A 22617-nucleotide genomic window follows, 5' to 3' on the forward strand; every position below is an offset into this window, starting at 1 on the left:
TCACTGTTCAAATTCAGCTTGGCAGGCGACTTAAGTCGGTTAGGATATGGAACGGGAACGGTAAAAGCGGGCGGAACCTCGACTTCTTTGGCCTTTTCCTTTTCTTCTTCTGTAAGAACCGGTTTGGGAGATTCCCCATTTGGCACTGTGGGCTTCAATGGTGCCGGGAAAGGTAACAAGATTTGCGCAACCGGCGGCTCCACTTGAGCATTATCAACCGTCTTCCCACTTCTCAACGATATTATGGCCTTTGCTTGCTCGGGGAAAGTCACCGAAGAGCCTTGTGCAAAATGTTGGCCTTGAGGGTTTGGTTGAGGTTGGGTAGGTAGTTTTCCTTTCTCTTGTTGCAAGACACCGATAGCTGTTGTTAATTTACCCACTTGATTTCTTATGTTGTTCATCGCTTGGGTAGTTTGCTCATTAGTGGTCGTTTGCATTTGACAGAATGCATTCAGAGTATCCTCCAGAGAACATCGTGGAGGTGGGGCTGGTTGCTGCTGAAATTGATTTTGCCCTTGGAATTGGCTCGATGGTATGAATCCTGGCGGGCCTTGAGATTGTGCCGGAGGAAAACGTGGCTGACCTTGAAACTGAGATTGGCGCCATGTTTGATTCTGAGAAGGAGGAGGACCTTGAGAAGTTGACGAGCCTGCCTCATTCTGGTTACTCCAACGGAAAGCCGGATTAGATCTCAACCCCGGATTATAAGTGTTGGAATATGGATCCCAACGTTGATTCAGTGCACATACTTCTTCAGGGAGTTGATTATAGTGTTGTCGAAGGGTGGGGATGGTATGACAGTTGTCGGTCGAATGACTCGTAATCTCGCAAATGACACAAACTTCTTCCACTTGGCGAACTTCTTTCACCTCTTTCACTTCTGTCGCTTCTTTCGCTTCTTTTGCTTGGACCGAATCTAGCTTCATTCTGTCCAACTTTAACGATAGCTCATCCAACTGCGTCTCAAGACCGTTCTGCTCATTCACTGAAAACTTACCGGAGCCTCCCGGTCCTTGATTTCTCATAGCTTGGTCACCCGGATCAATGTATTGCCAAGTTTGAGCTCTTTCGGCCAAAGCATCTAAGAATTCCCAAGCGGCGTCGGGGTCCTTTCCCATAAAGTCACTGCTCCCCATAGTATCCAAAAGCTGCTTAGACTCCCGATCACAACCCAAATAGAAATAGTTGATCACAAGATACATGGGAAAATTGTGGTGTGGGACAGCTGCAAGCAAATCCTTGTAACGCTCCCAATACTTGTAGAAAACCTCCCCATCTTTTTGCTTGAAATTCTGAATTTGATCCATGAGGAGCTTGGTTCGGCTGACCGGGAAGAACTTGGTGGTGAACACATCTTGTACTTCCCCCCATGTGAGCAAGGAGCGGGGCTTCAAAGAATGGAACTACTGCTTAGCCTTGTCCTTGAGCGAAAAGGGAAATAGCTTCAGGCGAGCTTGATCTAGCTGACCTGGCCCGGTCACAAAGGTGCTAACGATAGTTTCGAATTCCCGAATGTGGGCATAAGGATCCTCCAATTCACGCCCCCGAAACTCTGGGATAACCCGATGGTACTCTGGCTTGAAAGCAAACGCATTGGCGGCAGTGCAAGTGGGAATGGCTATGGGGGAGACGTGTGGACCTCTTTCTGGCATTAAATAATCGCGCAAAGTGCGAGTTGCTGGTTGATCTGCCATTGGGCTTAATGGAGGTGATAGCTCGCGAGATGTAGATCGATGTAGCCGATTCGATAAAGGGCTACGATAGATATTGAGCATACAACCTGCACAGTCCAATAAAGCAGACTAGAGGGGCTATGCCGCCGCCTCGTTCACAAACAGTCTCGTGGGGTTATGCCACCACCACGGCTATAGAAGCAATAATAAATAGAAAGTAAAAGGCAATTGATGCTCGACTAGCTTCGTTAAACCTCAAGTCGAATTGGTGGCTCAGTTAGAGGTATCCGCTAAGCCGAGCTCAAAGTACACAAAGGAAAAATATACGGAGTACTTACAATGGTTTGTTGATCCTCCAAATAAGCTATAAAAGAAGTCCCCGGCAACGGCGTCAAAAATGCTTCGCCTTCAAACCTCGCCTTCAAATATAAGGTTGAATACCCCAAGCGTAGGGCTAGGTCGTCGGTAGCATAATATCCGGAAGTCCGGGATCGTACCCACAGAGAATTCGAATGTAGCTTAATCGGATTGTAAGTTTTATAAGGTGGATTGTGGCGTTTAAGACGGCCAACTTGGTTTTGCTTTGAAACGATGAAAATTGCCAAGGCAATTGACTAGGATAACGCTTAATAAACTGAAAGGAGGCAAGTCTAGGGATCGTCTAACCCTTGACAAAGGATGTTACCGGTTCTTAATATAACTCAGGCGAGAGCCACGACCGCGTGCTCACGCCCGGAGAATTTAGCTTTAATGACTACGTTTATCAAAAGATGTGATTAACCGGAATTAAATCAACCTATTTTTGCTAATGTATCTAACACGTAGGGGGCCACGAGCCCTCAAATATGTCGCTTGCCAAGACCGCTTGACTAAACTTCATACCAAGGAGTTAACACGCCTCGCTTAGACCAAAAAGGCTAGGTTAATGAAATTCCGAAAACCAAGATTTTAAGCCCGAAGGTTTGAGAACCAAATAACCACCTAAGTACTCGGGAAAGATTATCCCGAGACTTGGCCTATCAACTACTCACACATAGCTAAAGCATGAAAGAAAGCATAAAAACGAGACATGACTTTTAACCGATAAAAACGAAAACAAACTTGATATTATAAAAGATCTAGTCCGTAGGAACAACTTTAATAAACGAGAGATTAACAAACGAGAATTACTTACTTGAGTTCTTAAGGAAATAACTTGAAAAGCTTAAAAGACCATTAATGGAGGAAAAATAAAAGCTATTAAAGACCTAGATACAAAAGGGGAGAGAGGAGACCCCTATTTATACACAATGGGTTTCTCTCTCCTCAAATATCTAAAAACATACTATAAAAGGCAAGTATTCCATAAATGGAAAGCCCAAAAAGTAGCAAAATATCTGGCCGAAGGCTCTCCGTATCGATACAGAATAAGCAAAGTATCGATACCACATCGTTAAGCTGAAAAGGCCAATCTCCCGTAACAATCCCGTATCGATACAGATTATGGCCGTATCGATACGGGAAGCTCTGCTTGGAAAGGTAACAAACGCGTATCGATACGCCTTAAATCCGTATCGATACGGAATGCTTATCTTTGGTTCTTCAAGCCAGCCTCCCAATCTTGACACCCGACGACCATTGGCTTGCCCGATGCTCCTCGCCTTCATTCTTTGGTCACTTTGGCACAAGTTCCACCGGGCGATGATTCTTGAATTAACTTGGGGGTTGACTTTGCACTCAAAATACGCCTTTTAAGGGCGTTTTGCCTGAAACACTAAACAAACTACCTTACGAGCAATATTGACTAAAAATGACAAATAATAGCTAAAAGCACTTCGAACTAACGGACTTAAGCACCACGATCAAGCAATCTTAGGTGCGTATCACCTGCTGTTCGGGTACCAGGCTCGCCTGTATACTTTAAGATCTTGTTGATGTCCTCTGTTCGAACGTTGCTTGGTACACGTCTAGGACGCCTGTTAGCGTTTTCAGCTGCAAGATCGAAATTGAAAATCCAAAATTAAACACATAGAAAAGCTACGAGAAAGCAATAAACGAAAAATTGCAAAGATCAAAAAATGAGGAGCATACGTGGGTATCCCCGTATGTGGGGGCAGTGGAGGCCCGCCACCTGACCATCCTCTCCTAGTGGCTCAAAGGCTCCAGTGACGTAAAGGAAATCGATTTCATGATCCCGAGCAGAGTCTGGCAGGTTTAGCACGAGACGCTTTTCTGCCCTTCTAACTTTGAAATAGTAGGTATTGTATTCAGGGTTTAGTACAATGCTGTACCACCACTGAATGTCTCAAATTCCTAGCTGGGTCCCCAGAATCCTATTCAGAGCAACTACTCCCATTATCAGCCTAAAAACATTTGTTGATACTTGCATAGGGGTGAGACGGTACCAGTTTAGGATCTGGCGGAGTAGTGGGTGAAGGGGAAATCGGACTCCACCTTCGACAATGGCCACAATAGGGATACACATTCTATCCCATGAGCCACCATCCCTATCGGCTCCTAGAGGGGCGAGTTCGAGTCCTACATTATCAGGAATGTCATATTCTGTCCTAAATGCCGCCATGGCAGCAGGGGTGTCGCAGAGTTTCCTAAATTTACTGGGTTTTGGATCATGTTCATCCGCCATGAATATACTCGAAGACAAAGTAAAACTGGAAATGGGCGCGACTGAAACCCTAGAGGTGACCCAAAATCTGAGAATAAGATCTCAGATAGAAACTAATGGAACAAGGGAGAAATCTTAGTAGGAAACCTAAACAGAAGATATAGAGATCTTACGAGTTTAAATGAAAAGATTCCTGTGACACGAGCGAGTTGCAGGCGGCGGCTATGGCAGAAGAAAGGGAATTTTTCACCTGGAGAAGACAAGACAATGCTTTGAGTTTTTTGGATAAAAAATCCAAAGAAAACCCTTTTTAGGGATTTAAGTAAAAGGGACGGAGACGAAACGTCTTGTCTCACACCGTTACTTAAAAAGTAATGGAAAGCGAGGGTTGTTCTGACGCCGTTCGATAGAACGTCAGTTCGAAATTAATGATAGGCATACGAAACATGCCACGTAGAGTTTATACCTCGAAATAGGTATAATGACAAAGGCGCCAAAGAGCATCAATAAGTATTAAATACTATGATTGCTCGGTATCAGAGGAAATTCAGGTCTAAATGTTTGTCTCTAGAAGCTTCTCCCATTACCCCCGAACAGTGGAAAATAGGAAAAGCTGGGGAGCAATTGTAGAGAGGTATTCCCGAACAGATACTTTTAGTTGCCGAACACGTGATATTTGGAAGCACGTGGTAAGTATGATAGGACTTATCGCCGGGCAGTATGGGGAACGACGATATGGACCAATGATATGGGAAGTCATTGATCCATGCAGTCTGATCGGCTAAATAAAGACAAAAAGGCATGTGAGGTCGTTAGTCCAAATAATTGATAAAGGACCAGTTACATGTGAAGTGACTGGTCCAAGCCATCTGTTCGGCTATGAGAAGGCCGAACAAGGAAAGAGCTCCAATCAAGACTAGGAGTAGAGGGAATACTCTGGAAGATTCCAAAATAGTCATGTCCCGAAAAGGAATAAGATCCCGAGAATATAGGATCTGAGAAAGATACCCAAAGAGAATGGGATGTTCGGCCAGTAATGGAAAAGAATCCTAAAAGGACTCTTTTCTAATAAACTGATAAAGGAAACGAGAATCCTTGATATCCTGGGTTTCCTATACGAGTTGGGAATCCTATGGCAACAGGAATGCTTGGGCCACAAACATACGCAAATCTATAAATATGAGGTAAACCTAAAGGCAAAAGGTACGCAATACATTGCACTATTCGATACTTCCTACTGATAATTAGGGTTTCTTTAGTACGTGATACTAACTTTGCCATTGGAGGGCCTTTGCCACGAGAGGCAAAGGTGCACTCACCCCCTGTCTATTTTGCAGATTAGAGTTCCGACGACGAATTAGGGTTCCGGTGACAAGGCACGAATAAGCCGTTGCAATCCAAGGTGATCCGAAGTATCAATTGTTTTCATCCCCCTATAGTGGTGTAATGGTGGCGACAGCGTGATAATAGTGGTAAGGGTGGTGTGGTAGTGGTGGTGGTGGCGTGGTGGTGGTGGTGGTGGTGGCAGAGTGATGGTGGTAGTGGAGTGGAGTATTAGTGGTGGTAATGGTTGTGGTGGTAGTAGCGTGGTGGTGAAGTGATGGTGGTGGGGGTGGGGTGGAGTGGAGTGGAGTGGAGTAGTGGTGGTGGTAATGGTCGTGGTGGTGATGGTGGTGGGGGTGGAGTGGAGTGGAGTGGAGTGGAGTGGTGGTGGTGGTAATGGTTGTGGTGGTGGTAGTGGAGTAGTGGTGGTGGCGGTGGAGTGGTGGTGGCGGCGGTGGTGTTGGTGGAGTGATGGTGGTTTGTGGTGGTAATGATTGTGGTAGTGGTAGCATGGTAGTGGTGGTAGCATGGTAGTGGTGGTAGTGGAATAGTGATGGTTGTGGTGGTAATAGCGTGGTAGTGGAGTCGTGATAGTGGTGGTGGTGGTGATGGGAGCGGTGGCGGTTGTCATGGTGGAGTGGTGGTAGGAGTAGTGGTGGTTGAATGATGACGGTGGTGGAGGATTGGTGATGGTGGTGGTTGAATGCAACCATACAAGAATTCGGCTAGAATTAAGTGGCTCAAAGCTACTTAATTTTTATGAACTTTTTACACTATATTTTAAGTGGCACTTAATCTATTAAGCAATGTAAAATGTGTTTATTAAACCTACTTAATCACTTATTACTTAATTGTTTTAGTTTTAAGTGCTGAATATGAGATATCAAACAACCCCTAAATGGTATCTGGTAGTTCAACGATACCAATACATACCGTATCATTAGAAAAATGATACCCAAACCGATAAACCTTACAGATCTTGGGGAGCACCGCACCCCAATGATAAAAAGGTTAGTTGAATGGTTTCCCCTGTACTATATCAACATACTGCATATTAAACTCTTCTCTATCTTCAAATCGGCTCATTCCAGTTTCTTATTAAACCTTCTTTTTAAAAAAAAAGTTAATTTTAAGCTCAAAAATTATGTATTTACGTAAATAATTTTTTAATCAATATAGATTTTGTTTTATAGGTCTCATTGAGATTTTTTAAACAGTGTAAAAAAATCAAAAAAATATTATTTACTTATATTGTATTTAAATTTAAAATTACCTTCTTTTAAAAAATAAGGTTCAGAAAGAACTTGAAACACTACCGAATTCTCTTGCCAATTGCCACACGTACCACCCCACTTTCACATCTATCTATCTATCTATCTATCTATCAATATCCTATGGAAATGTGTTTGAGCCCCACAAGCCTCCAAACCCTCCTTCCTAATTTCTTGAATTTTATACTTTCAAAAAACTAAAAAACCCCACGTTCCCATACAACATCTACCTTCCCAGACCACTGTCTAAGCCATAAGACCAAACGAAAAGAAAAAATGAAAAAAAAACCACCCCACGTCCAAACCAACTGTCCCACGTTCACGTTTCACCCTTCCATTTGAAACCATACAGTCTCCTACATGCTCATATTTCTACCTCTCAACAGCAAGTTTACATGCTTTGAAGTATGAAAGTACTACTGCTACTCTTACCCTACTGCTACTGGCACTTACATGCTCTGAAAGTTTACACGCCTCTTACCCTACTGCTCCTCTTACATGCTCTGAAAGTTTACACGCCCATATTTCCACATGCCCTCCCCTAATGGTGTTCCTACTTTTTTGTCTCTAGATTTTGATTAAAGTAAGAAGTTTGATTAAAAAAGGTTTGCTTTCAGTTCTCATCCACTTCTCAAAGGTCTATTGCCCCAAGGTTAGTTCTCTAAGTTTGATATCGCATTTCTATCAGCTCTATCATTTCATGCAAGTTTATATTGATTGTTTTAATTGTTTTGTTAGCTTTTTTTTTTCTATGGTGATTGTAAATAAGTCTTCTCACATTTCTTTTCCTAATGGTGTTTTCACTTTTTGGTTTCTAGATTTTGATTAAGAGGTTGTGATTACACCAACGTTTGGTTTTAGTGCTCATCCACTGTTCAAAAGTCAGACTTGCGAGTTCTCTCCCCTGCTTCTACCCATAAAAAATAAGAGTGAGCACAATTTCAAAATTTTGAGGGCAAATACCTAAACTAAGTAAGCCACAATTGCACCCACGTTCTCTACAAAAAACTGCACCCATGTTCCACTTCCCCTTTTCCAATTTTCTGTACTTTTTTGCGTTTAACATTTCATCTGTTTTTTTGTTTACCTTATATGCTTGATGGCAAACATATTGGCACTCCATACGCTTACTATTGATTTGCTTTCCCTTTTTACTTTGGTCTAGATTTGGTTTTAGGAACTTAGACAAAAAAAAGTGTGAAGGTTAGGGTGCCTGGCTGTTTGTAATATGAGCAACTACTCTCATAATGCCAACTGCTGGCCCACTATCTAAAAATGTGCCCCAATTGTTTCTCTTGAGTACTTTTAAGTTCAGATTCAGTACTTTTACATTTTATGCAGATTTTTGTGAGGCCTCCTCCATGTTTGTGTCGTAATGATCACTCAAATATGTTGAATGAAGTATACGATTTTGAATCTAGACGTCATAAGGAGGGCAACCCAGTAGAAAATTTTGTCAGACAAGAAATAGAGGCATGTAGAGCCTTGCAAAATCTTGGAGAAAATATAAGTGAACAATACCTTATAGGAAAAATAGTCGACCTCCTATCACCAAGCTGGATGCATGTGAAGCGAACAATATTTTAAAGACATGTTATAGAAAATGCTACATATTTGATGAATGCTTTGATGGAAGAGGAGCATAATGTCCACTATTTGTGGATGGAGTTTGAATGAGGGCCAATGATGCCAAACTCAACTGTGAGAGTGCACATTCTAAATAAAGAGAACCAATTTCGTAGTCTAAGGAAAAAAGGTTTCAAGCCAAACATTGAGAATTTGGTTTAGGCTATAATTAATACCCTCCCACCCACATGGCCTAAAGCAAGAATTTTCCAAAACTTAAAACAAAATCTCATGGATATGAGAGCATTGGGAGTTATGCTAGAGGAGTAGAGACTGATATCATATGTCTGCAAGCTTTGGACAAAGTGGAGCAACAATTAAAAAAACAAGAGGAGCAACAAGAAAAAAAACGACAAAAGGTAATAATATAGATTCCTTTTAGGAAAAACTGTTCATACATACCCATTTAGTTAAAAATTTAAGTCCAATATAATACTGTACTAACAAATGATTAAATTTTCTTATGTCTTGCTTTTGCAGGTGAGGTGAAGATTGGAATTTATATAGGGAGGAAGCTCTACAGTATTTGGAGTTGCATGCTGAATATATCGCTTTGTTTAATTTTAGGTGTTTAGTTTATATGAGTATGAAAGAACTTTATTTTATTTTAGGTGTTCATTTTATATGAGTATGCGAGAATTGTTCATTGTCATACCAAGAGTTCTTTCTTTAATTGTTATATCGTAAAGTTTGACTCCAGTTGGAACTTTTTATAGTTAAAAAGTTATTGGCTGAAATTTATATATTCAGGATGGATGCGGTGTATGGCAAAGACATAAACGAACAAAGAATTAAAGCCAAAATGGCTCGGCTAGCGCACAAGAGAAGATTAATGACTTAACGTAATGACCCATTAATGAATCAACGTTTCTTAGAAATTGAAAGAGAGGCGCGACGTTTGAGAAGTGCATACTTGCGTCTAAGACGATTGCGGCGTGCGCCCTTTCTGGTCCGGAACGACCGCAATAGTGTGAATGCTCATGTCATCCCCATTGGAGGACAATCCGTCAATATTCCACTACCAACATCGAATGAGCCAAATCCAACCGGTACCTTTCCCGCAATTAAATATTGCTAATCTTTTTTAAACCATCTTTTCTTTCAGCCAAAAAACATGTGATTTTTTGTTGCTTAATTCATAGAAGCTTCCATGGAAAATTTGAATGGAGATCAAAAAACTAATCAAAACATAATGCTTCCCGTCGGCCATCCAAATATCGGTTAGTCTTACAGTTTTTCCTATCAATCGTCAATTGTTACAATTTTGATTTTTTATAAACTGAATTTGAGAGAGAGCAAGTAGTGAATTTTAACCTCACATCTACAGGTATAAATTCAATAAGAACGCGAAGTCGTACTCAGCCAAATGTGACGTGTTCTCGATCAATACGTTTGCCAGTAATACTAGAAGAAGGAACATCAACTATGTTTCATGAGACAATCCTAATGCCAAATGAAGGTATATTGACCGATTGTCCAATAAACATTATCATTCTTTCAAAGAAATCAATCAAATAGTTTAAAATTCAAAAATAACATTTGATCCTGTCTTAAATGCATGATACATCTACCACAAACAGTCCGGCAGCAAACACGATTGACACCGTTATTCTATTATACGCTTAATCATGCAACATATGACCATGGTAATACAAGTGGTAGCACAAGTCAACGTATAGAAGAACAAAGCTTGCACAACTTTGTAGAAGGTATGCTCACATTATTTATTTGAAGTATTTCATGTTTTTCAGCAAACCAAAGATTGAAAAAAAATGCTTACAAAAAAATGCTAACTTTGTTTTGTATCATACACAAATTCCATTTCACACGAAGTGAAAATGACACACCCAATATATATTCACATGATTCGCTTCAACAACTTCAGGTATAGGGCCCTCAATTCGTTCTAGAAAAAGAAATATTTTAGAACGTTGGAACTTTGGTGAGAGAATCATGACTTGCCCTAATTGTGGAGCGAAGATGTGGATCGAAGAAAAAGTAAGGGATAGCCCATTGAGTCATCCAAAATTTAATCAGAAGTGGACAAGTTGTGCTACCTTTGTTACCGGACTCACCTGAGTTCTTGCAACAAAAGTTTAATGACGCGAAATTCAGGGAGAATATAAGGGCATACAACTCACTATTGTCCTTTAACTCAATGGGAGGAAAGATTGACCCTCAGTGTTAGATGGAAGGGGGCCCTAATCTTTCCGTATTAGCTGTGCAGATTTTCATAGAATTGGATCACTTTTACTAGAACCTGGAACAAATCCAAAGTTTGCGTAGCTGTATATTTACTACACGGAACATGAAACTCATAATAGAATAAGGGTAATGAGTAGGGCTGATGGTTCAACTGGAATTGATACAACTACACTGGAAGGCTTGCAGTTGATGTTAAATGTGACCAACCTGTATGTGCAAGTTTTTCGCAGTATTGGAGTGATAATGGTGCTCAGGATCTTTGTGTTAGAATTTTGAGCTCGAGGGGTGGAACACAGTATACCAAACCAACTACAAATGAAATTGTAGCATTATTAGTTGGTGATGGTTTTGAAAGCGGTACCAATCGTGATATTGTTGTTCAAAAATTGGATGGTCATTTACATAGGATTAACGAAACACATCCTGCATACATGCCACTCCAATACCCACTTTTTTTCCCTATGGAACTGATGGATGGAGAAGGTCTATAGAATTCACACAGGCCACAAATACCAATCGAGAAGGGGTGTCAATGCAGGAGTTTTATGCATTTAGACTTCAATTCCGAGATAATGAAGGAAAAACACTACTTCAAGGTGGCCGTTTATTCCAACAGTTTGTCGTTGATTGCTATGCAGCCATTGAGCAAGATCGGCTAAACTTTGTTTGGTGTAATCAAAATATTTTGCGTTTTGATTTGTATAGCGGTCTACGAGACGCTGTAACTGCTGGTGATGCTGATGGTGCAGAGGTAGGTACCAGATTTATATTGCCATTGTCATTCACAAGGGGGCCGCGGAATATGAATCAACATTATCAAGATGCAATGGCAGTATGTCGAGCGATGGGATTTCCAGACCTTCTTCTCACGTTCACGTGCAACCCGAGTTGGTCAGAAATCCAACAGGAGGTGAGCGGTATTCCTAATCAGCATACGGAGGATAGGCCTGACATACTTGTGAGAGTATTTCGAATTAAAATGAAGCAACTTATGAGAGATATCAAGAAGGAAAAAGTTTTTTGGAAAAATTATAGCAAGTATGTTATCTTTTTGTACATAATTTACATTTAGGTTTGTTGGAATTATAATTTCCTTGCATAATTAGATATAATTTCAACAAATATCTACGTCATCGAATGCCAAAAGAGAGGATTACCGCATTCACACATTATTTTGACGTTGGCTGCAGAAAACAAGCTAAACTCACCAGAAGAAATTGATGAAGTGATATGTGCCGAAATTCCTAATGAGGTAAATGATCCTTTAGCATTTGAAACTATAATGAGGTGCATGATACACGGTCCCCGTAGTGATGGTAATCTATCTGCCCCATGCATAGTCAATGGAAAGTGCTCCAAGCATTATCCGAAAAAATTATTCGAACAAACAACGGTAGATAAAAATGGTTTTGTAATCTATAGACGGAGGAATTCTGGAAAAAAGTACATAGTGAATGGAGTTGAGATAGATAATCGGTGCGTCATTCCCTACAATCGTGATCTCTTAGTAAAGTACAATGCCCATATCAATTTGGAACGATGTGTACACACCAAATTGATCAAGTACTTATATAAGTACGTGCACAAAGGACCTGATCGTGCAACCATTGTGCTCGAGAATAACGTTGCTAGGACTGCAGGCGGTGGCCATTGTAGTTATTCAATGACTGATGAGGTAAAACAATATTTGGATTATCGCTATGTCTCCGCAATTGAAGCTTGCTGGAGAATCTTTGAGTTTGAATTGCAAAAACAGTACTGTTTTGTTGAACGGTTGCAATATCATCTTCCTGGTGAACAGTCAGTTTTGTTCAGAGATTCAGGAAATATTCCCGAAATTATTAATCAACCAGGGATACATGATACGATGTTTACGAAGTGGTTTTAAGCGAATATAGATCATCCATCAGCGAATCATTTAACTTATGAAGAGTTTCCTAGATTTGGGGGATGGAATAAGAAACAGAAAGAGTGGAAGCCCCGACAACAACGAATGTGTATAGGGAGGCTAAACTTTGCGCATCCGAATAGTAGTGAGCGATATTTTACTTACGAATGATGCTTACCAAGATACGAGGTGCGAAATGCTATGAGGATGTCAGAATCGTTAACGGTGTTTGCGTACCCAACATATAAAGCTACATGTATCGCACTTGGTTTACTGGATGATGACAATGAATGGGGTGCAGCTTTAAACGAAGCTTCAACATGGGCATCAGGATCTTAACTTCGAAATCTATTCTGCTCAATGCTAATGTTTTCAGAAGTTACAAACCCACTAGAATTGTGGGAGAATCATTGGGTTAACCTGACAGATGATTTGCAAAATAGGGTAAGGAGGCTTACCGGTGATATTAATCTAAGTCTTCAAGAAGATGTGATCTTAAGAATTTGGGTTTAGTTGAAATAGAAAATATGCTAAATCAAAATGGAAGGTCACTACGAGAATTCTCACCAATGCCACTGCCAGCTTCTCACGAAGCTGAAATTGTATCAAATAGGCTTATAAGGGAGGAACTGCAATATGATATCACTTTCGAACTACAGTCTTTCCAATCCTTACATGGAGGGATGAATGATGATCAACTGAAAGTCTTTAACACCATAGTTGAAACTTACGACAGTCGACAAGGAGGCTCATTTTTTGTGTATGGCAGTGGTGGAACGGGAAAGATATATTTATGGAAGAGTTTAATAGCAAAATTTCGAGCTAAGAATAATATAGTCCTTGCTATTGCCTCATCAGGAATTGCAGCATTGCTCTTGCCACGAGGACAAACTGCGCACTCACGTTTCAAAATTCCATTGAACCCTGATGAATTCTCATGCTGTTCGATAAACCTCATAACAGAGTTGGCAAGGTTGATTCAAGAAGCATCGTTAATAATATGGGATGAAGCACCTATGATTAGCTGTTATGCTTTTGAAGCAGTTGACCGAACATTCAGGGACATACTAAAAAGTATTGTGCATTGTTCAAGAAGCAGGTTATTTGGTGGAAACCTCTTTGTGCTTGGTGGGGATTTTAGACAAATACTGCCCATTGTTACCAAAGGTAGTCGTGAACAAACGGTGGCCGCTTCATTACCAAACTCCACCATTTGGGATCATTGCCGTTTTTGCATCTTACAAGAAATATGCGTCTTACAGCGCAAGATATCCCTGATCAAACACGTCAAGAGTTACGTGATTTTGCAGAGTGGATAAAATTAATCGGTGAAGGAAAAATACAGGGAACCTCATTTTCTGAAGGTCGAGAGCCTAATTGGATTCAAATTTCGGAAAGATTCCTCATAAGAAATGGTGAAAGAAGCTTATACATGTTAATTGAAAGCAACGACCCTGATTTCTCTAATAAATATCAGGATATAGGGTACTTACAAGGACGCGCCATTTTAGCCCCAAAGCATGATGATGTTAATGAAATCAATAATATTGTGCTCTCAATGCTTCCTAGGGAAATGAGGATTTACAATAGTGCTGATAAGTTGTGTCCTACAGAGCATGAAAGTAATGATCAAGACATGTATCCTCCTGAACTTTTGCATTCTTTGAACTTCCCCGGACTCCCAAATCATTGCTTGAAATTGAAGGTTGGCACACCGATAATACTCCTCATAAATGTGAACCTATCCTTGGGGTTATGTAATGGCACTCGCCTTATTGTTGTTAAGATGAGAAATCAGGTAATTGAAGCCAAAGTTGTTACATGTTCTAGAGCTGGAGAAATAGTCCATCTTCACCGTGCTGTCTTATCACATTCTTCAACTCATTCGCCGTTCACAATGAAAAGAAGACAATTTCCTATCAAGTTGGCATTTTCTATGACAATAAATAAGAGTCAAGGGCAGACTTTGAAGAATGTTGGGCTTTATCTACCAAATTCATGTTTTTCTCATGGTCAGTTGTATGTAGCTCTGTCACGTGTCACCTCTCCACGGGGCTTGAAGATATTGATTGTTAACAAACCCGGTATGCCAGATGATGTCACCCAAAATATTGTGTACAATGAAATTTATAATAGGATATCCCAACCCCAGTAAACCCATCTACCAGTTGCTTTTAGTTGCATAGTTTGTAAATAGCTTCTTAAAACATTTTTTAAGTTGCAAGGACATTATCTATCAGTTTAATCATTTCATGCATGATTGCTACCAGTAATTGTGTTTAATGTTCACATGCTATCATTATATTTTTTTTCATAAACTAGCGTCAACCCGTTCTATGCACTAGGCAAAACCCCGTTCTATGTACGGGCAAAACTAACATGCTCAGGCGAGATTAGCATACACGATGTGTTATTCGCGGATATTCTCCATATTATTAACTTGTTCTAGCGTTGTGCCCGTTCAAACCTACTTTTATTAATTGTCCCGTGCGTTGAACGGGCACAATGCTAGAACTGGTTAATCGTATGGAGAATATTCACGATTAACACATCGTATATGTTAATCTCGCCTGAGCATGTTAGTTTTGTCTGTACATAGAACAATGTTTTGACCCGTGCATTGAACGGGTTGACGCCAGTGGTTCTGTAACCAATTGGGTTTTTGAACTTCCTTCGGACTTCGGGGCTTTTCTTTAATTGATTCCCACTGCTTTTTCTTTTTCTAATCGCGGCTTCTTTTTCAACGGACGAATCCAATTACAAACATCAGATGAGCATTCGAAAAAACTTGTTTTTTACTCGCAGAATCCCATCAAAACCCATTACCCCAAGCTACCTCACTCTCTGCTTGCCCGAGAGAGACAAATAAATTTGAAGTGGATTCTAAGGCAGAACTACAAGATCAGAGCACACCCTTTGTGGGAAATCGTTGAAGTTTCCCCCCAAAATGGTGGGTATTTTCTCTAGGTTTTCTGTCAGCAGAAATGGGCACCGTCGAAGCCAAAGTGCGCTTGTAAGTATCTCTCCCTCTCTTTCGATTCAACTTGGCCTTCGCATCTTCGATTGATTGCACTATTTTTTGATATGGGTTTCTAGAGTTGTTTCTCATTTTGTTTTCTTTTGCTTGCACATTGATTGATTGATGAATGGAGAGTAATACTTCTTGCATAGCAGCATATGTAGGAATTTTGACATGTACCTTGATGGTTTTAGATGAATTCATGTGGGTTTTCTTTCTTCCTTCGAAAACAGTTTTTGGTAGTACTCCTATTTTTTTACGGAACTGTTTGTTGCCGCTGATAACACGGAAAAAACTGTTTGTTGCCATATGCGGAATACCCGAGGTTTTTAACTTATCGGAATTTATTTTAGCTCAAAACGCTCAAACTTCAAAAATATGAAAATTTGTGATCAGTTGTAATTTGTTCATATAACAACGGAACATTAATCAAGGAGCTTCTATGGTTTGCCCACCTTGTCGGCGTACAGTAGCCCTGATGACTTCAGCATAAAAAATGCATTAATCACAAGAAACCGTAACAAAAATCACAGATGACGTTATAAAATTAACATTTACTGCAGGAGGTGGGATACACCTTAGTATGTGTTGGGCTGCAGGAATTCTTTGAGACATTAGGCCCCGATTTGCTCTTTTTCCTTGGTTTCCATAATTTTGTAAGTTGAAGAATTTGGTGTAACATATTGATAGTTTCTTACAAAAATTTCATGTATTGTGGTTTAGGTTACTTGATTGGGTCTAGTTCTTTTTGTGTGTGTGTGGGTAATTGAAGATTTTATGAACAAAAAATGAGATACACAATCAAAGGGGCATTAATGATTGTTTGTTAAGGAATACTCTGCCCAATAATTCCTATTGCTTTGTTGGTGATTTCCATTATGTTTGGGTTATGTTGTGTATTTATGTTTTTGTACCTACATTTATGCACAAACGCAGATACAAAAACATAAAGGTGTGCTTTAGTTGTTGTATATGCCTGTAAAGTGCAATGTTCACAAATTTTAGTTACTTTATTGTCAGCAGGGTGATAGGGAAGCAATACCGTCAAATTCAGATGCTACGAGTGATGCTACGGTGACTGGTGGTGCAACTGCTGCTGCTCATGGGATTGAAGTAGCAATTGAGTTTAAGCCACTTGAACACCCACCTGAGCCTCTTGACAATGATCGACCTATTCAGTGCCCTCTGCCTGAACCTTCAATTCTCAATGTAAGCTTGCATTTTGATTTGGGCTCACTCATCCTAGTCACAGAAGCATAACGATTTCTTTCTTTATTTCTGTTCCGCCCAAATTTTAAAGGTTCTTTTTCTCTCTCTCTCTCTCAATGCGAAATTAGAATTCTGCATTCACACTTTTGCATATAGGTCTTGTTCCTTGTGAAAAAAAAACCTTCTATGGAAATGCTATGTTTCCTGTCTTGTTTTGGCATTGAAGCAAATCAAAAAATGAAGCAGATGAAGATTTGAGTATAGAAGCACTATTTAGGAATGCAACTCCTTTTTGCACCTTATAAGTAACAGCCAGATATTTTATACTCTCAACTTAAGCAATTGACCAATGACCCTTTATTAGTTCGAAACAACCTTGGCGAAATTAACACAGCTAACCAGGTGTTTTGATCTATGGATCCTTACCCTTGGGAAATGATAGACCCAAGGGATTGTTACCTTTTTTTCTTCAAACTTGTGTTTGAAAGTGTCTCTCCAAAGCTCTATGCCGCAATACTCACCCTGCTTCCATTGTTCCCATCATTGTTCACTTTATTAAAAAGGAAGAAAGCCCGGTGCTTGCTTCTTGTTGAGCCACTACTCTATTCTTAGGGGTTGCGTTGTTGTTTCTCACTGAAACAACATTCTGTATCTCTACAACAATCCATAGGGGTTATAGAACCATCCATTATCGCTGGGTTAACTTAGCTTTCTGTTTGCAGCCTTGGGCCATCACAGTATTCATATCTTCACATTGACATATACTTTCGCACCGGTGTTAAGTGGTAGCAAATACCACATACTTGCGTCACTCTGCTTCAAGTAGGTACGTGGCTCACTATATTCTTGCTTCTGTGTAAAATTTCTTTTTAGATTTACAGAGTTGTTTCATTGAGAGCTTCTTATGGTCGCCCCGAAATTAAAGTCATTATGCTTGCATCGGCGGTGAAATGGCTTCATGATACTATTACTGAGTATCATGTAGTCTACAGGATAACTTTACTGCCTTTGTCGTAGAATCCTTGGTGGTTCTGGTGCAGCGATGGGTGCTTATTTGAGGAACATGAATGACACCATCGTAGTTCTTTGTAGTTCTTTTGAGAGCATTGTTTACAAGGAACCTAGAGACCGAGACCGAGCATGGTGCTTGATTTTTTAGAGAACTTCTATTCATTTTATGTCATTTCTATTTTTTTCCACTGAGAATGGTGCTTGATCTTTTAGACTATGTTAGTTTTGGATCTGTAGACCCAACCATATCTCTTCGCGCACGGTTCCCGATAAGTTTTCTCCTCAATTATTACTCTCATATCTCTCTCCACTCATTACCCCCAAAAACCTCCCTCAAAATCAAACCGAACAAAGTCTTCGAGAACTTCAATTCATTTTCCTTCATTTTTGGTTTTTTCGTTGTGGTCTGTCATACGGTAGGGTCCTACTCTAACCTTTTTTTTTTTCCATGTTCTTAGTGTAGGGCTAGTGCATGGCTTTATTTTCTTACTTTATCTGTTCTTAGTCTGTACACCACGTGTTGGACAGACTCTTCTTTCATCACAAATTGGGGTGGTAGCCATACCCTTAGTCTTACATCCCGTCACTATGTATGGTGGAAAAGGAGATTGGAGCTCAAAGTGATAGCTGCCCCAAAAGTGAATGATTTTTTTCCCTACTCAGTATACTTTGAATTATTATTTACTTTCCAACAATTCCAAGGACTTGTAACCAATTAGTCCCATTAGTGTTTCAAAAATTTTCTTCATGTGGGCTGCTGCTCATGTTCAACAAAATGATATATTTCTGAGTCTCAGGGGTGTTGTCGCTCTTCATGTGGTTTCTTAGATGTACACGCCTAGCAAAAAATTAATACTAGAGACCAAAACGAAAACAATAAACACCTTAAAAAAAGCATAAATTACCATTTCCATATGAAGTAAGGAAAAAAAAGTCCTGCACTAGCCCTACACTAAGAACAAGGAAAAAAAGGTTAGAAAAGGACCCTACCGTAGGACAGACAACAACGAAAAAACAGAAATGATGGAAATTGGATTGAAGTTCTTTAAAAGATTAGGCACCATCCTCGCTGAAAAAAACAGAAATGACATAAAATGAATTGAAGCTCTGAAAGATCAAGCACCGTCCTCGGTCTCGGTCTGCAGGTTTCTTGTAAGTAGTGCTCTCAAATGAGCTATGATAGCATCATTTAGGTTCTTCATATAAGCATCCATCATTGTATGAGAATCACTAGGGATTCTATGACCCTTTGACTACAGTAGAGCTTTCCTAAAGACTACACGATACTATGTACCATGAAGCCATTTACCTGCCAATGCAAGCATAATGACTTCAATTTCAGGGCGACCATATGAAGCTCTCAATGAAGCAATTTTGTAAATCCAAAAAGAAATTTTACAGATAAGTAATAATATAGTGAACCTTAGACTTGAAGTAGAGTGACGCATGTGGTATAGCCTCTTGACACAATGTGAAAAGTATATGCCAGGGTGAAGATATGCATAATGTGATGGACCAAGGCTGCAAACCATTTAGCTAAGTTAATGCAGCAATAGTGGATGGTTCTTAAACCCCTATGGATTGTTGTATAGACTTAGAATGTTGTTTCAGTGACAAACAACAATACCGCAGGCCCTAAGAATACATTGGAGGCTCCACAAGAAGCAAGCACTGGGCTTCCTTCTTTTTCAATTAAGTCAACAATTATGGGAATGATGACAAACATGGTGAATATTGTGACATAGAGCTTTGGAAAGACACTTTCAAACACAGGTTTGAAGAAGAGGTAACAGTCCCTTGGGACTATCACTTCCCAAGGGCTAGGATCCATAGATTGAAAGTCAGCGGTGTTCATTCGAACTAATGAAGATGAGGTCTAAAAAGAGAGGTCATTGGTCAATTGCTTAAGTTGTAGGCGTAAAAGATCTGAATGTAGTTATTTATCAGGTGCGGAAGTTTAATCTTTCAAATATAGAGATTCGAAATTAAGAAAAGAGTTGCATAACTCAAATAGTGCTTCTATACTCAAATCTTCATGTGCTTCATTTTCTAATTTGCTCCAATGCCAAAACAAGACTGAAAATAGTGCATTTCCATTGAAGGTTTTTTGTTCAATAGGATGCGGACTTGCATGCAAAAGTGTGAATGCAGAATTCTGATTTTGTATTCAGATAGAACAGAAAGAACCTTTAATATTAACCAAAAAAAGAGAGACATGCATTCATTACCAACACTTTTCAATTGCTATTAGGTGGCAGCAAAATAGGTATAGGGGAGCCACTGTTTCAATGGTATTCTGAGAGCAGCCACTTTGTGCATATTGCCAAAGGTTAGGTCTGTCAACAATCCTCCTCCGCCCATGCCCCCAATGATTGGGGACAACATGGGTTCTGTTGTTGTTGTTGTATTAGGTATCGTGGGTTTTCTCATATTTCAATTTGACCCCTAGTAAGAACCTTAAATATTATAAAGATGTTTGGGACATGTCTAGCTCCATGGTTGTGTTCAGTTCACTGGAATAGAATGTTCATTCTCTTAGAACAGTCATTCTGAGGTTTGGTTCATTTTAACAAATGACACAATACACGGGACAAGTAAGATCTCTGTTACATTTCTAGGTGAATGGCCATTCCATTGGCAGGCCAAGGAATGACGATGCCATTCATCTCCAAAACCATTCTAGCAAGACTCACAGTATCTAAAAACGTATGCCGAGGACAAAATATAGCAATCCATTTTGGTTAATGCTGATGATAGTTTTGCATAGTCTAGTTGATCCTTTTATTCACTGCCCCAATTGATCAATGAAGCAAGACTTTATTTTCCGTTAATGAAGATTGTTCCGCATTTGGTTGTGTAGGAGACACTGAACCACTGGATGCCTAAGTGTATATTTTTAGTTTTATTTTTTTAGAATGTGATGCTAGGTTTATGATCAACCGTTATGGACTGTTGGTTGGTGGAGTCATTTGTGTTCTGTTGTTGAGAGGGGTGGTGGGAGTATACATTGTCAGGTAGTGAGTTCTTCGTGGTGGTTGCATAATGTCTTTGGTGTTCTTTCCGTTTGGTGTTCAGTTCCAATCTCCCACTTGGTACTTTGCATGTTACCACGTGTTTGTATCTTAATAGATTTCTTTCCTTCGGGTTTGGTGTGAATTTTTAGCGGCGCTTTCTTACTTCATTTTTCTTGGTATTTGCTTTGCTTGCTAATCCAAGTTTTCCTGTTTAACTGCATGAACAAGAACAATTGACAACTTGGAGAAACTCTATTTGAATTCTGACTTCAGTTTCTTCTTCATAGTTGCAAAAATCATGAACTTTTGAATGTCATGTGATGGTCTTGTTACAAGTGTAAGTGGTCTGTGTGCTGATTTCTTTTCTGCAAGATGTCCAGGAATTCCGCAGAAGGGAAAGGAAAAAGATAACAACAAAAGCGTATCAAGACTGAGGAGATATGTTTGAACTGTTTTTTTTGTAATTAACATGCTAAGATGGCTCAATACTTCACAATCTTGAAGATATAGAAAGGTGACTCTATGAGAGACATCACACAATATTAGCTTGGACAAGGACAATAACATGTGAATGTTGACAGGGTAAAGAAAAGACATTTTTGACCGGCCAGTGTTTGGATCGCAGAAAAATGGTTCCAAAACATAAACAGGAAATAGTAACGAGGAAAAATCGAAGCCGGGACTACTGGCTGTATTTTGGGGGTTTGAAATGGTAGCGAACCTGTTGCAATATTAGATAGCTAAGTTACAGTATCAATATGTCATAAAATCTCCCCTTACACCTTTTGGTTAAAACTTTCTTATTTGAAGTTTTGATGTTTATTTTTACAATATATCAGGATGGAAGGATATGGAAGGAGCGAGTATCAGCAGGCGGCGGTCAAAGGAGGGCTGAAATGCCAGTTATGCAGGAGGGGCCTCGCGTGGAATCTGGACCTGTGGGGAAAAAACCACCACGGCCCCCCTCCAACCGGGTGATTCTACCATCCATCAGTGCACCCGAACACAGTCTCCTTAAACTGCTTGAAGAATGCAGTCCATCTGGGATTTAGATTCAAATTCTACTTGCTGTTTGAAACAAGTGTTGATTTAGTGCGATGCATGAGATCACAAAATATGTTATGCTTTGACTATATCGAAAACAGCGGTAAAATATGTTCAGAAATATGACAAAGATATGAGAATAATCAAACCTATAAAATATATAATGTGTTACGATGACATTCATTGTAGATGCAGATACATCTGATAGAATCATGTACATTTGATTATTTGAGTCCATGAATGGACACTTGAATAATGAATGACGACGATATCAATTAAATTTCTACTTAGTCGGTTTTTTAGGTCAAATGTTGCATATGAACTTTCTACTTATTTAGTCGATTTTTTAGATCAAATGTTGCATTTGAACGCAAGGCGAAAAACCTACCTCATTGGCATAAAATGGGAGCATGGAATTGCAAGAGATAAAGTTCTGCGGTTGAATTTCTATATGGATTTTTTACCTTTTTTTGAGCAGAATCAAAATTCAAATTATATGCATGTATACATCAATACAACCTACGCGGCCCATAGGCCTAACAAAGAGCAAAATAAAAGAACATCTAAAAAACAAATCTAGCAATGAAAAGGATATTGCACGCTGAAGCTTGCTGGAGTTTTTACCTAAATACTAAAAGAATGCGAGCGAATGGGGGATGCTGCCAAGGAGCACCCTGCAAAACGGTGCAAAGCGGTTGGATAATCGACGGCTTGGATTTTAATCGAGTAATG

At 39.8% G+C, this 22617-nt stretch overlaps 3 protein-coding genes and 1 long non-coding RNA gene across 5 annotated transcripts; all 4 read left to right on the forward strand.

The window, feature by feature from the left end:
• Positions 1 to 7685: 7685 nt before the first annotated feature.
• LOC131333803 (uncharacterized) lies at positions 7686 to 10022 on the forward strand. The gene is made up of 3 exons (XR_009201917.1): positions 7686 to 7750; positions 9246 to 9544; positions 9638 to 10022. It is a non-coding gene; the product is annotated as an uncharacterized LOC131333803 (long non-coding RNA).
• An 807-nt stretch (positions 10023 to 10829) lies between these two features.
• Positions 10830 to 12588, forward strand: LOC131332717 (uncharacterized). The gene is made up of 3 exons (XM_058367013.1): positions 10830 to 10909; positions 11450 to 11610; positions 11807 to 12588. The coding sequence occupies exons 1-3, from the start codon at positions 10830 to 10832 to the stop codon at positions 12586 to 12588; spliced, it is 1023 nt and encodes a 340-aa protein (XP_058222996.1).
• Positions 12589 to 13122: 534 nt separating this feature from the next.
• On the forward strand, positions 13123 to 14885 carry LOC131333805 (uncharacterized). The gene has a single exon (XM_058368564.1). It carries the CDS (start codon positions 13838 to 13840, stop codon positions 14741 to 14743), a length of 906 nt encoding a protein of 301 aa, XP_058224547.1. The 5' UTR covers positions 13123 to 13837; the 3' UTR covers positions 14744 to 14885.
• A 340-nt stretch (positions 14886 to 15225) lies between these two features.
• On the forward strand, positions 15226 to 22179 carry LOC131333806 (uncharacterized). Of its 2 annotated transcripts, none has more exons than XM_058368565.1 (3): positions 15226 to 15601; positions 16628 to 16816; positions 21681 to 22179. In XM_058368565.1, exons 1-3 carry the CDS (start codon positions 15536 to 15538, stop codon positions 21891 to 21893), a joined length of 468 nt encoding a protein of 155 aa, XP_058224548.1. In that variant the 5' UTR covers positions 15226 to 15535; the 3' UTR covers positions 21894 to 22179. The 2 variants fall into 2 exon arrangements, with proteins under 2 accessions (XP_058224548.1, XP_058224549.1); XM_058368566.1 differs by having other exon boundaries at positions 15241 to 15601; positions 16631 to 16816.
• Positions 22180 to 22617: the final 438 nt, after the last annotated feature.

The sequence above is a fragment of the Rhododendron vialii genome, chromosome 7a (assembly GCF_030253575.1).
Source record: "Rhododendron vialii isolate Sample 1 chromosome 7a, ASM3025357v1".
Lineage (NCBI taxonomy): Eukaryota > Viridiplantae > Streptophyta > Magnoliopsida > Ericales > Ericaceae > Rhododendron > Rhododendron vialii.

Coding starts and splice junctions, on each gene's coding strand:
- LOC131332717 (XM_058367013.1), top strand. CDS start 10,830: ATGAGTAGGGCTGATGGTTCAACTGGAATTGATACAACTACACTGGAA. Junction 10,910..11,449: donor ATGTTAAATGTGACCAACCT/GTATGTGCAAGT, acceptor CTGATGGTGCAG/AGGTAGGTACCAGATTTATA. Junction 11,611..11,806: donor GGTCAGAAATCCAACAGGAG/GTGAGCGGTATT, acceptor TTGCATAATTAG/ATATAATTTCAACAAATATC.
- LOC131333805 (XM_058368564.1), top strand. CDS start 13,838: ATGCGTCTTACAGCGCAAGATATCCCTGATCAAACACGTCAAGAGTTA.
- LOC131333806 (XM_058368565.1), top strand. CDS start 15,536: ATGGTGGGTATTTTCTCTAGGTTTTCTGTCAGCAGAAATGGGCACCGT. Junction 15,602..16,627: donor GTCGAAGCCAAAGTGCGCTT/GTAAGTATCTCT, acceptor CTTTATTGTCAG/CAGGGTGATAGGGAAGCAAT. Junction 16,817..21,680: donor CTGAACCTTCAATTCTCAAT/GTAAGCTTGCAT, acceptor ACAATATATCAG/GATGGAAGGATATGGAAGGA.